This window comes from Phallusia mammillata, chromosome 7 (assembly GCF_965637545.1).
Source record: "Phallusia mammillata chromosome 7, kaPhaMamm4.hap1.1, whole genome shotgun sequence".
NCBI classification, from domain to species: Eukaryota; Metazoa; Chordata; class Ascidiacea; order Phlebobranchia; family Ascidiidae; genus Phallusia; species Phallusia mammillata.
This window is the reverse complement of record NC_137258.1, coordinates 19,882,931-19,896,355: the sequence shown is the minus strand read 5'-3', so window position 1 is coordinate 19,896,355 and position 13,425 is coordinate 19,882,931. Positions and strand designations below refer to the sequence as shown.

General features: G+C 38.5%; 1 protein-coding gene across 1 annotated transcript in view; it reads left to right on the top strand.

The window, feature by feature from the left end:
* Positions 1 to 3,357: 3,357 nt before the first annotated feature.
* The window catches only part of LOC145239347 (dynein beta chain, ciliary-like), a 65,209-nt gene continuing 55,141 nt past the window's right edge, over positions 3,358 to 13,425 (top strand). The window contains exons 1-18 of the mRNA XM_080102651.1: positions 3,358 to 3,478; positions 3,850 to 4,044; positions 4,375 to 4,548; positions 5,095 to 5,360; positions 5,876 to 6,049; positions 6,141 to 6,256; positions 7,154 to 7,365; positions 8,252 to 8,485; positions 9,052 to 9,219; positions 9,290 to 9,406; positions 9,761 to 9,871; positions 10,335 to 10,477; positions 10,554 to 10,622; positions 10,918 to 11,044; positions 11,542 to 11,688; positions 11,798 to 11,909; positions 12,404 to 12,510; positions 12,833 to 12,970. Of these exons, the coding sequence (XP_079958777.1) occupies positions 3,422 to 3,478; positions 3,850 to 4,044; positions 4,375 to 4,548; positions 5,095 to 5,360; positions 5,876 to 6,049; positions 6,141 to 6,256; positions 7,154 to 7,365; positions 8,252 to 8,485; positions 9,052 to 9,219; positions 9,290 to 9,406; positions 9,761 to 9,871; positions 10,335 to 10,477; positions 10,554 to 10,622; positions 10,918 to 11,044; positions 11,542 to 11,688; positions 11,798 to 11,909; positions 12,404 to 12,510; positions 12,833 to 12,970 (2,667 nt within the window). The 5' untranslated portion in view covers positions 3,358 to 3,421. The remainder of the gene's footprint in view (positions 3,479 to 3,849; positions 4,045 to 4,374; positions 4,549 to 5,094; positions 5,361 to 5,875; positions 6,050 to 6,140; positions 6,257 to 7,153; positions 7,366 to 8,251; positions 8,486 to 9,051; positions 9,220 to 9,289; positions 9,407 to 9,760; positions 9,872 to 10,334; positions 10,478 to 10,553; positions 10,623 to 10,917; positions 11,045 to 11,541; positions 11,689 to 11,797; positions 11,910 to 12,403; positions 12,511 to 12,832; positions 12,971 to 13,425) is intronic.

Here is a 13,425-nt window from a genome sequence, read left to right as displayed (position 1 = left end):
GAGCAGTTCAATGGTGGAAAATTCGGTTATTTTAGCATCGGCGTATTAAATCTTTATTAATTCGCTGCAATATTTTTAAACTATATGTAATACATGACTTCGTGACTTTGAGTTACAAAAACGCTCTTACGAACAGTGCCGCATAGTTTCAGTTCAGAAGCAAAAAAATTAATAAAATGTCGATATCCATATGACAACAAATATCGCCAAAGGTAATGTTTGAATTGGAACACCGCGGTTTAGCGACATAAGAGCCTATTGTCCTGTCGTGGGGTGCGCCACAATAGCCTTTGTTGCGTAATTGTCATGCTATTAATCTTAGCTATATGAACTAACCTATGTGTTGATTTCAGATATGCCAGGCTTTCAAAACTTCGGAAAGTGGTTTGTAGTTAGAACCACAACGCTATTGTGCTGTTTAGTTAGTGGTGTTTTGTATAGCAACTGTTCTTCTGTTTACGTCTTCCTCTAGTCCAGTGGTTCTTAACCTGAGGTTCGCGGACCCCCTAGTGGTCCGTGAGATGGTTTCAGGGGGTCCACGGAGGGAAATATGTTAAGTATCATTGACCACTAGAAAAATATTTTTAAGTTTCTTAACCGATTTACAATCATTCCTGCATACGAGTGCACGCTGTTTATTACACCTTAATTATGCCAAAAACAAATACTTTTTGTGATTGTCTTCCCTATTGTGACATCATAACACACATGGACAATAGACTTTATAGGACAAGTGATTTGTGAAGTTGTATTTACCAGAAATATTATCAATTCGATGCGTTGGCCACTACAATACAGAAATATCATTGATTTTAAAGGACTGTGAAGGTGGATTTAAATGCTTCAAAAGCATGACAGGGTATAATGCAAGAAATGTGAAACATAAAAGGACTTAGGGTAAATTTCGTTGGGGGTTCGCAGACTTAGAAAATTCATAAAAGGGGTCAGTGACTTCAAAAAGGTTAAGAACCACTGCTCTAGTCCTAGTGGTTTGTACACTTTCTTTCTGACAAGAAAAGTGTTTATAGCTTTTAAAGAAGGTTGTTGTTTTGTACTTGACTTTCATATCAAAGATGTAGTTAGATCATGATTGGCATCAGCTTGTTGTTATTAAAAAAATAAGGGTACCTTGTTTTTCGTGTTTTTTCTTATGTAACTAAAATGTTTGTCGAAATTGCCCCAAAAATGTAAAGATGCAATACTTGGCATCTATACTTTGACTAGTGATTCGTTTTGTTGGAATAGTTAAACATGCATTAACCGCTTTCCATAAGGTGTATTAGCCAAAAAATCAGATTACTCCCAACAACAAGCCACTTTTTAAACAGCTACAAATAACCGCCACATAACAATACAATTGCGCGCCGTTGTCATGGTGACTGAAAAGCGATTTGGGTCAATCAAACACGCCAAACGTTTTTTTTTAAGCATTGGCGGTGTACGGGAAGTGCCCCGCTAAATCAACATGGCGTTTGGCCGTCGCGGCTAAGCGGGTTTATGACGAGTTTTCCAAACGTGACTACAGCGAGTAAGGAACGGTGTTGTGTTGTGTTAACGTCGGTTGTTAACAGTTGAACGCTGAGAACACGGCTTTGCTTCAAAAACTTATGTAGCAATAACCCATGAAGGAGTAGTTTTCAACGTCGCTATTGTTTTTACTGGTAAGAGGCAGAACTACCGCTGGTTATCAGAGTGGCTTTCAAAGGTAAAGGCCAAATTTACAAGTGTTCACTTAATTTGGGTTGTAGCATGTTTTGTTTCAAGTGACGTAGTTCAAGCAAGATACGGAGAATGTTGATTTCACAGACAGCACACTTTTCAGTCATTCAGAACGGATGTAAACAATATAGCGTTCCAACACAATGGTATGAAACAGTACAATACACCTGTAGAAGACTTGCATGTCGATGTGGAAGTAATTCGAGAGAAAAAAAATACCCAAATACCCCATCTTCATAAAACATGGAGTTGACAAATGTTATTTTGTTGGCCATGTCGAGACATGCTAACTGTGGTTCCTGCTTGGGTAGATCATTAACTTGCAAGTCAGTGCGCGTTACTATGGCGATGGTACATCACCAAACGCCTTCTCCACTTGGAAAGCTATTCGTTGCGCAGTTTCTATCAGTTCAAATTTTGGGCTTGTACACCTAAAATTACGTTTACAAGTACGTGGATTGCCTGAACTGAAAATCATGAAATTGATATTGGCATCTTGGTATAATAACCGTTAGTTGCTTACTGTGTACACCTTGCGCTGTGTAGGTGGATACATCAAAGACAAATACTTCAGGCGATGTAGCCAAAGGCCAGTACGAGCCCTAATTGAACTGTCAACACAATATTTTGTTTTTGAATTCCTAAGAAACCCAACTGTACGTGTGAAAAAGCCTGTCTTTATATTCATTGTCAAGTAGAGAGTAGAGGGACAGTCCGTGCACATGCTTTTGTGATGTAACAAGGCGTGAAGCTTGTATGATTAGGAAACAGTACGTCCAATTAATGACCATGTACTGGAAAGAATTGTTTACTGCGGATTAGCACAGTGGGAAACTGCGTTTTGAGCCACAATGCTAAAGCGGTGTGTTATGAAACAGAAGTGAACTGAAAAAGTTGTACAGGGTACTATGTCCCATTGTTTATCATTTTTAAGTCGATTTTGTTGTTTGTGTTGAAACCCCGAAGCAAGGCAACAGCTAAGTTCACATCCAAGGGGAAAGTGTTTCTTGTGTGGAATTATCACACCTCTAGAAACCAACGTAAACACTCCGCACCAACTGTTTTGGCCTTTGTCCGCCTTCGGGTGCAAAACCCACTTGAGAGGGCTTGAAGGGCCAAGCACAAATCAGTGGTTTCGTCAATGCTAGGTACTCAGCAGACTGTCCTGTGCGCAGGGATATTTATCAATGCGCCTGTTCACATGATTGGAATGCCCGCGAGTGGAAATGTTGAAGGGCTCGCAGCGCGGGGAGAGGGGATGGCAATCAAGCTGGAGCCTTGCTGTGGTCTGGCGCGTAAACATGACAAAGTTTCGATGGGTTTGATTATGTTGAGTTTAAGGCTGGTAGAAAAACATTTTAAGGCTTTGCAGGCACATATGTCAGATTATTAGATATTTTGAGTCTAGTCATAACAAATAAAAATAACTGCCAGTATATCGTTTATTCAAACAATTGTATGTATGACCCATGTTAGCATTCTTTTAGCAGCTAACTGAGCAAAACATTGCGTTCTTGTTACTCCCTTCTGTTTGTGTGTGTGTTGTTATGTTAAGTTGGCCGAACCGCAATGTTTAACACTTACGTTCACGAATTTCAAACCTCTTTATTGTTATTCTTGACGTTTGTTTGCAGAAAATTATTCCGATTAAGGAAAATAGAATAAATTGATTTTTTTCTTGTGCCTGCCTGCCCGCCCAACCATGACGAAAATGGGCGGCAAGGTTAAAGAGGAGTTTTTGGACATAGATGGAGAACGGGTAAGAATTTTTTTATGGCGAACGGTTTTTGTCGCGTGCCCGAATATAGGCAACTTTGTAGAAATACAAGTCAATTCTATTGGGTGGCGCTTAAATACAAATGAGTTTTGTATGACTGGTTTTGAAAGTTGTTTTTCAAGAAGACACAATTTGATACCATTGTCTTAATTTTGTAAACAACTTAAAAATTGTCTTTAAACTGTTTTGACAGTTGTAGAACTAAATTACCTTAGAAAAGGCTAATTATTTTTGACTTGTCTCGGTCATTTTTCTGTCGTTCTAACTACACAACAGCCATATGTCGCATTTTTTTGACCAGCACAGTAATTAATTTTAAAAGTTTTTGATTGTAAAACAAATTTTATTCGCAGTCCGACTCTGATGCAGACGCGCAGGAAATGTCCTCGGATGACCCGAGGCTTGAGTTCATCCAGGATTTTGTGACGACAGCGTTAAAAGTCCGTCTTGATAAATGGAAAAAGGCCATTTCCCAAGATGAAAACCGACAAACTGTCCAAAAGTTTTTCGACGATCCTTCTATCTTGCTTCTCATGTTTTCAGCCCCAGTAAGTTGACTGAGAAATTACTTTTTGAATCTATGATAAATTTGTGGCAACTTGATTTTGTGCCGTTTTTGATAATGCTGTTGTATTTCTGATATTGCAGAAGTGCAAAAGCCGTTGAACTTTTTATTTAATGTAAAGGCTCCATGGGTTCCTAACTTTGCCTTATAAGGTGTAGTGCGACTGCTGCGTTTTTTACTTGCTCTTCTCTACGTTTTACCGTATTTCAAACCATTAGTCTCCTGGTTCAGTATCACTATAGTGCAAAGTGTGTTGGCAATTTTTCGAACAGCCTCTTTTTTAGTTGAAATATTTTTTGACGTTTTTCTACAGTTGGGTGGCGCTATTACGATATCACGTGAGTTTAGCGAGGCGATGAAGAACAAGACAGTTTATTTGATGCGACGACGAACTGTTCCTATTCAACGGGACAACTTTCGAAATGTTTTGGTGGTTGGCGATCTTTCTAACACAACCTTCAGTCATTTGACTTCGTTTGTTCATGAGGTAAACAGTTTTTATAGCATACACTTTTTTGGGTTAGACTACAAGCTTGCCAAACGTTTTTATCATATCATTGCATGAATGTGCACAGTAAAACCCTTTAACATTTAGGCACCAAAGACAGTGCCACGGTATTTGTTTATTTTTGCTGTTGCTTACGTTTATAGACAAATAACAACAAAATGTGGACCTAGTTTGAAAAGTTTTAAATGTGGACCTGGTTTTGAAAGTTTTACATTTGTAGGCTTAGCATCACATATGCAGTAATATTTCATTGTGCGATACTTTTGATCAAATTGTTGTTAATTTTGACCCATAAAGTATAAATTTATTTAAGTTCGGACGTGTTGCAGTAATAAGTATAAATTTTGAGCCAATCACTTCAGCGTAAAGTGGTGCAAGAAATTGCTGTTGTTGCAGAATTTTTCGTTAAATAATGATTTTCGTTAAAAAAATAAAAAAAGGTTTCGTTAAATAATGACAGGCCACTGGTAGAAAAATTCCATACCTAGCGGACTATTTAAATTATTCCAATACGATTTGTTACAGATTGCATTCACGCTGCTTGGCAATACTGGAAACCACTCAGCGTGGCCGGGTGTGGTGTCCGATGACGTCACACGTCACGTGAACACTCTCATCGGACGGGTGGATGTATCCGAGGGTCTTGTGTCGGGCAAAACCGTCCTCCCTATGCCCGTAGAGGGTAGGGGGGTGTTGGACGCCCCAGAAGACGGAGAAGGCATTAACGGAAGAGGCAGCTCGGCGTCGCAGAGTAGACCGACCTCTAGTGGCAGCGATATTGCTGGTGATAAGTGAGTAGATTTTTTGCAGTTTGCTCTGGTTACGTGTGATGAGTTTTCCAGTTTGCTATTAAAGACGCTTTTGGTTGGAAAAGACAGTAAAATCACACAGTGAGGTTCAAAATGTCTGGTGACTCTGTCTTGTTTACCCCTTTTGCACATTTCGGCGGTAAAATTTATCCAAAAGTTTACTTAGAAGTTCCATGCCCAACACAATTCTGCTTATTTTTTATCCTCAAAGCATGTCATAATTTGCCTCCTCTCCACTAAATGAAAAAATACCCCGATCGGGGACCTTTGTCCGATAACAAAGCACTAGTACGAAAAATAACAATTTAAATTTAAATTATGTGGGAAAGTTTAAAAACACTGCACTTTTTCCTTGTTACTCCTCATAAACTGGGTGCCGTAAGGTGGCTGCATTTGCTCATGCAGCCAATCTCTTGTCACCAGCTGCACTGATGAAACTCATCGGTCGAGACAGTGTGCACTCTGTGTAACTTATTGAAATTTTACTATTTGTTTAGACTCTACCGTTCCCAGAGGCCAGTCATCCACGCTATTGAGTCTACGGTAATTGAATGGGCCCATCAGATCGAAGCTGTGGTACGACAGGATTCGTCGGAACCACTGCTGGCTGGCCGAAACCCATGGCCACACGAGGAGCTAAACTTTTGGAAAGCCAAATTCAAAAACCTGAAGTAAGTTGAGATAATCACCGGTTTTGGGATTTACGTTCCCCATGCAGTTAAACGCATTATGCCATTAACCGGATTCGTATGTACTGTACAGACACATACAGGATCAGTTGGACAACCCGAAGATAGGAAAGATGGCCAAGCTTCTCCAAAATTCCGGAAGCAGTTACTGGCCGACATTTCGACAACTTTTTCAAGACGTCAGGCAATGTAAGTTCAGTTTGTCAAATATGTTAAATCAAAACACCAAATATATAGATTAAACCTGATCCTTAGAAATTTCCTCCTCGGCACTTTCAACTATGTTAAACATTTTTGTTATGCTTGGATTTTTCTGTTAAAAAGGTTAAAAAGGAATTATAAACTGCTTGAAATTAAAGCACAAAATGCTCTCATCCTAAGTAAGTAGAGTAAGACCGTTTTCATCGAAAAAAGCGCACGTAAAAGTGAAACGTAGTCAAAGCGCAATGACAAGCAGTTTTCTTGCCGTAAATACTTCGAAGTGTAAATGTTGTGTTCTAAAGTTGTAAGTCAAGTTGGACTTTTCGTTAAGGTTAAGGCCAATTTGGTGCCGGGTGTGGGCTTAATCTTCATAAAACGGATTTGATTCTGGTCATAAAACGGTTTAAACGTAATGCTAGGTCACATTTTTGGCTTAATTTTCATTAGTAATTCTAACTTGCGAGGCTAATTCAACTACTTAAGAATCTGCTTTCAGACCATGTTTTAGGCGGTAGATACTTTAACACCAAACACTAGCGGCACTGGAGTCCGGTTCACTTGAGGTCAAATGTCGAATAGTTCAAAATAATTTATTTTTTTATCTTTTTTTCCCCGCAGACTCGTAGAAATGCCGGCGGTTAGGGCTATTCGGGTCAGGTGAAGGTTCAAAATCATAAATAACTTTGAAAACAAGCATTTTTTAAGCATTTTTTAAACATTTGACCTGACGTTACCTTCTTGACCTCAAGTGAACCGGACTCCAGTGCCGCTAGTTTTTGGTGTTAAAGTATCTACTGTTTTAGGCTTGTTCTTTCGGGTTCGGGTCCGCTAACAACTCTGGTGTGTTTGTTTTGAAACTTAAATGTCTGATTTTTTGGGCTGCAGCTTTAGACGAGGCGTCTGACATCAACAGTCATCTACAGTCGTTGAAGTCACTGGTAGAGAGCATGGAACAAGGAAATTTCGAAGAAGTTCGTCCTTATCTGACGGCTACCATGCGTGTTGTCGAACTGATTTGGCAACATTCGCGCTATTACTGCAAAGCTCCTAGGGTGATTGTGTTACTGCAAGAAGTCAACAATATGCTGATTTCTCAGGTGATTGTTTCACTGTTTTATGTCACAATTTGGTCAAACTGTTTACTTTTGAAAAGTTTGACTAAAAATCTGTCTTAACTGATTTTTGCCTTTTCATATCACATGTACATTTATGCATACGTTTTGGAAAAAATATATTTAAAAGAGCATTTAACATATAAAAGCACTGTCACTGTCTGTACTTTGGACAGGATATATGCAACCAAAATATTCCTTTTGTCTTTATACTTAAAACAAACGAGCTTATGACCGTCAAAACATATTTAAAAATGTCTTTGCTGGCTTCACCCAACGCCGTATTTAAAAAGACCCAAACATCAGCATGAATACATTCGTACTGGGATCAGCCCTGAAGCGTCCATGCAGACCAGCGATCACGGCACCGTATTTAAAAGACCCAAACATCTAAGATGAATACATTCGGTATAACGCCTTTAAAAGGCCTGGTGTACTATGATATACATGTAAGTATGCCGTGATCGCTGGTCTGCATGGACGCTTCAGGGCTGATCCCAGTACGAATGTATTCATGCTTGTGATTCGACTTTCGGCGGGTTCACCACTGAGCCTGTGTAGCTCAGTTTGAATCCTGGAAAGACTTCTGTCGTTGGTTCGAATCCCACCGCAGGCAAGATTGTTCTAGCCTGTGCCTTGCCACACGGAAATGCTCGGGAGACCGGCCTGATTCGGTACAATGGCTTAGATGGGACCGGTGTACCATGATGAACATCAACAGATAATTTGTAGTAAAGATAACATGGTCTTATTGCGTATGTTAACAAACAAAACATAAGCAACATAAAGCGATCGTTTTGTTACACAATGTAGTGAAAGTTATGTACAATTGGAAGGTACGTGCCTCAACCAAGTTTGAATATTTCTATAGGCTCATTCCTATATCGCTCCTGACGAAATTTTCAAGGCAGAGGTAGAGGACGTGCAGGATAGATTGGAAGTTGCCATCAAGGTCTTCGCCCACTTTCGTGAAGTGTACGACCGTACAAAGCGCCAACTAGCGGCCAAACCTCGCAACGGTGACGTGTCGAAAGAATGGGACTTCCCCTCGAGCATGGTGTTTGCCAGGGCTGATGTGTTCCTTAGCAGAGTGAAACAAATCAAGGTGGGGTGTTTTACTGTAGAAACAAAAAAGTTAGCGTCGTAGGGCAAAATTTTTTAAAATATATATACTTTTTTGAAAAAAATTGAAAATAAATTGTGGTGGGAAATTTTACACTCAAAGCAAAAAAGGTTTAATTTGGCAAAAAAAGTTTTTTCAATTAATTTTTTTTATCCAAACATATCAAGGTAAGGTATTTTTCCCTAGAAGCAAAATACAACGTTCAGCAACGTAGGGGATTTTTTGTGGTGGTGCAGCCTAGAATATAAATTGGTTCAGTCGTTAACTAAATCTAACTTGAAAACAAATCAAATAAGCAATGATCGTTTTTGAGACTTTTACAACTGAAGCTCAAGCTATAGATTCATACAGTAAACCTCGGTTAATCCGGACCCGTTTGGATCAAACATTTGTCCGGATTAGACGACGATCCGGATTAACCAAGGTCAATTAGGTCAAGCCTTACCACATTACAAATCATCTGTACCTCAAGTTTTGTCAAAATTAGGCAAAGATCCGGATTACCTGAATCCAAATTAACCGAAGTTTAATGTACCGGTACTTTGCAGAACTTATTTGACACTTGTATTGAAATGGGAAAACTTGAAAAATTGGAATTTGGTGGCATGAAGGGCAGAGCGCTCAGCGAACAAGTCGAAATACTGCATCAGGAATTCATCGATTACTGGAAAGTTTTCAAGGACAGCTCCTACGACAGTCTTGACCAACGCAGCGAGGTTTATAAAATTCCAAAATTGGGACCTTGTTTGGTGTACAGAATTGTGATTGTTAACATTTTTTGTTTAGGAGTTTTTGAACGACTTCAATATCTTCCAAATGAAGATTGAAGAATTGGACCACAGGATTGCAACAATTGTTTTGCAAGCTTTTAACGATACTTCAGGAATTGAAGCGATGTTTAAGGTAATATATTTTCGAATCATTATGGTTTGAATTTGCTTACTATATGCAAATACCCAAGGCTGTCTTCCCAAAAATTTTGTTCCCCCTAGTCCAAGAAAGTTCCTAATATATCTCATGTAGTCATGTAAAAAAGTTTACAATAACACAACAAAGAACTGGACATCAATAAAAAAAGTCTTTAATCGCCCCTAGAAAATATCAAATCGCTCGCGTTGCAAGTTGTAGCCTACGTTCCACGTTGTAAGAAATATAACGTAAGGTTTATTGTATTCAAACATGTTGATGGACGCTTTTAATAAAATTAACCAAGGGTACACATGATGAATAATATTGCATTTGTATGTTTTGTTTTAGTTACTGGCAATTCTTGGGCCATTGCGTAGCCGTCCACGTATTAATAGAGAGACGGGACAAATATTTCTTATTCTTCTGCACGAGTTTGACAAGGAACTAGACAAATGCAAAGTAAGTACTTTCAAGCGCCCGTGGACAAAGGCATTACATAATAAGTAGGCTGCATACAGTACATGTGCTTTCGATTTATAATGTATCATATGTGCAGCTAGTTACAAGGTTTAGGCCCAGTTGTAGCTACTAACAGATTTGGTGAGGTTTTATACCTGTTGATCCCAACAAACTAAAATGCCGTTAGACCCCCGTAAAAAAGCATGGAGCCATTACATTATAAGTTAGTAAGCTACTGAGTTTTTTTTGTGACGTTTAAGGTTTAGTTTTATGCCCGTTGTGGCATTAAATATAGTTGTTTGTTACTCCTAACATGCTAAAGTGCCTTAATCCGGCTATACTAGCTAATACAGCCTATGTCACCAGCTGAGACCATATAAGTCGAAGCAGTGTGCACTGTCTGCAGCTTTAACATACGTCCTACTTAAAAACTGTAAGTTTTAACGTGCTGTTTATCAAATAGCTTCTGTATGACGAGTTTGTTGCAACTACGGAAGGAGTGCATAGCAAGAACATGCCCCCGGTGTCTGGCGCCATCCAGCGGGTAACTCAGCTTCGTCGGCGCATTGAGTCTCCAAAGGATCATTTTAGATTTTTTGAAAACCCGTAAGTTTGACTGTAAAATGTAATATGCTGTTGATTTTTCGTAAAATGGGTAACCACCTACATCTGTTTGATTCAGTGTGATGAAATCAGAAGAAGCTCTAAGAATTTTCGCAAAATATGAAGAAATGCTGAAGCTGCTCAAAGCGTAAGTGTATACTATATTGAAAAACTTTTTATTCATGTGGTTTTTAGGGCAGTGTTTTCCCGTGTTTTTTACTATCTAATATATAACATTACGATGATGCAAGAAGAATATCTACTGTACGTTGGTAGGTCAAATGCTGCATATAATAAATCTTTGAATAAGACTTGAAAAAAATAAGTTGACAATATATAGGAAAGTATTCTGGTTTAACATGTGGAACAACTGATTAAACAGAAGGTCCAGTTTTGACTATTACACCACAATATTTATGATAATAAGCTAACGTTGCGCCTAGTTACGAAGACGAGGCTTATTCTGGGTGGAAGAAGGATGCAGATGAAGTTTGCAACATCAATTTGGATCTTCCTCTTATACAAAGAGATTCCAACACACATCTGGTTTCAGTTAATTTCAGTCCAAAGGCAAGTGTACAGCGATAATTTGAAATGAAGTTTTAAGAACGGCGTCCTATTTTGAAAATCTTTGGGCATCCGTTTTCGCGCTTTCGTTACTAATTTGTAATGGAAACATAGTTTTTCTTGAAATTTCTTTCTATTGTGCCTGTTTTTTTAAGTATTTAAAGTTAATTCGCAAATTTAAACGTTTACCGCAGTAGCTCCCAGCCTTTATCGGCGAATTTCTCACTTAACATTTCAAAACATTCTCATTCCTTACTACAAAGTAGATAAACCATACAAAGATCGTTTCAAATTGGGCCTTTTATCAACTTCACAGGTTTCATTCAAAGCTGTATATTTACAAACCACATGTACAAAATAAAGCAAATTCCTCCAAGTTTCAAAAATTCCTCCCTTCAGAAAAATTTCTTTCCGCTTTGGAAACCACTACTTCAACAGCTAATTTTAAAATTAAGAGTATTTTTTAAAGTATGTACAATTAGAATTTTATACGTTTTTAGTTGGCGTCTGTGTTGCGCGAAGTAAAGTATCTCAACACTTTGGGCGTCGACTCGATCCCGCCCAACGCTGCAGCTGTATATGAACGAAACGAAACGTTGTGGAAATACCACGCCAACTTGGAAATCACAACTTCCCTCTACAATAAGGTACAACACAGAAATCATATTTCCTATTCCTAATTGGACTATATTGGTCTTTTTTTTACTTTTTGAGGTATTAGTTTACTTTTTACTAACACAAAACCTCTATTTTCAGGTTCGTGAGAATGTAATATCAGTTGAGCTACCACTTATCGCCAGCCAATTGGAAGAGATTGATGATAAACTGAAAGAGGCTGAAAATGGAACTAGAACATGGGATGGCAATGGTAAGATACCGTGATGCTTTTGCGTAATATTGTATCGTATATTAAACGCTTTCTCGAGGGCAATATAAGTTTGTGTTGACCGTTTTGTACCATTTCAACTTAGACACAGGTTGTGAAATGTTGTTTTCTTTCTATTAGCTCACGATGTGTAGCCTGTTGGTCAAATGCGGCCCGCGGGGAACTATACTATTTCAATGCAAAGCTAGCGAGCAAAACCAATTTGCACTTTTTCTGAGCAGATCAATACGTCTAATAATATTTTTTCTGCGTTTGGATAATGCGGCTAGAAATCGCTTGCGAATTTTATTAACAAAGAGAAGTCAGCACATGTTATATCAAGTTGCGGCCCGCGGTTCAATCATCCTATTTTTGTTTGGTCCATTGATGTAACATTACCCTCACGAAGGTATCGCGTATGGGATGTCAAAACGACAGTCGATTTAACATAAAATTCGCTGCAAGAGCACTAATCGTTAATGCAGTATGCAATTCAGAAACATGGGACTACATAAGGAACTGCCATGAAGTGGTATCCAATCTTGAATCCAGAGTTCAGAAATCCAAAGACAACATCAACAAAATACACGAAATAATGGACAAGGTATCCTATGCCGTAAAATAAGACATGACGTTTTTTGTATGCCGATTTGTTCCGAATTCTGTAAAAAAAATTATTCGCACCTATTTGACCAATTTTCACGTGACTTAAGTGGATATAAACGGGTGTATCTGATGTGGCCCTTCGTATCACTGGTTAAGGCTTGTGCATTTGCCGAAACGTTTGAACAATGAAGCATGTTGCATTTTACGTCTATTTGGGCCGTTATTTTTATCTTTAAATTTCTATATGATATGCAAATTTAGAATTTTGAGATGTTAAAATTGAGAGAATTTAGCATTTTAAGACTTTTGTGCTTTTTTAGTGGAGTGAGGTGCCCTTGTTTGAGAGGAAAGATGACAAACGGGACATTCTTCTTCACTTGGAAGATCGGGAGGATAGATTAGGAAAAAGATATGTTGCTATTCACGCCGATGGAGAAGTTATTCACAAACTCGTCAAGGTAAATTGTAAACTGGTGTTATTATACAATCCCTCTTTCAAGTCTGTAGTAAAATCATCTTCCGACTGTACTATCCTATAAGGTCTGGCGGTATGCTTGTACTTCTTGTACATTTTTTACGTTTTCTTAAATGCGGGGTTTCAAGTTAAAACTTGTTTAGGAGTCGAGGAAAAACTGCAAAACAACTCGAAGACCGCACTATAGGAACTTTGCATCTATACTTAAATACTATGAAATCAATGTATCATGTTAACCCGCTGTTTTTCAACACATATATTGTCATTTCCAAAATCTCGCAGGTTTCTCAAACTATCTAGTGGGCCGCATGTTTAAGATCTCCACTTTAATGTTTACCTCCAACACGTCTAAAATGCGCAATGTTTTGTTACATTTTGTTCCGGGCTTCAGGTTTAGTTTTGTTTATAACTATTTAAGTAATGTTCTCAACCACATGA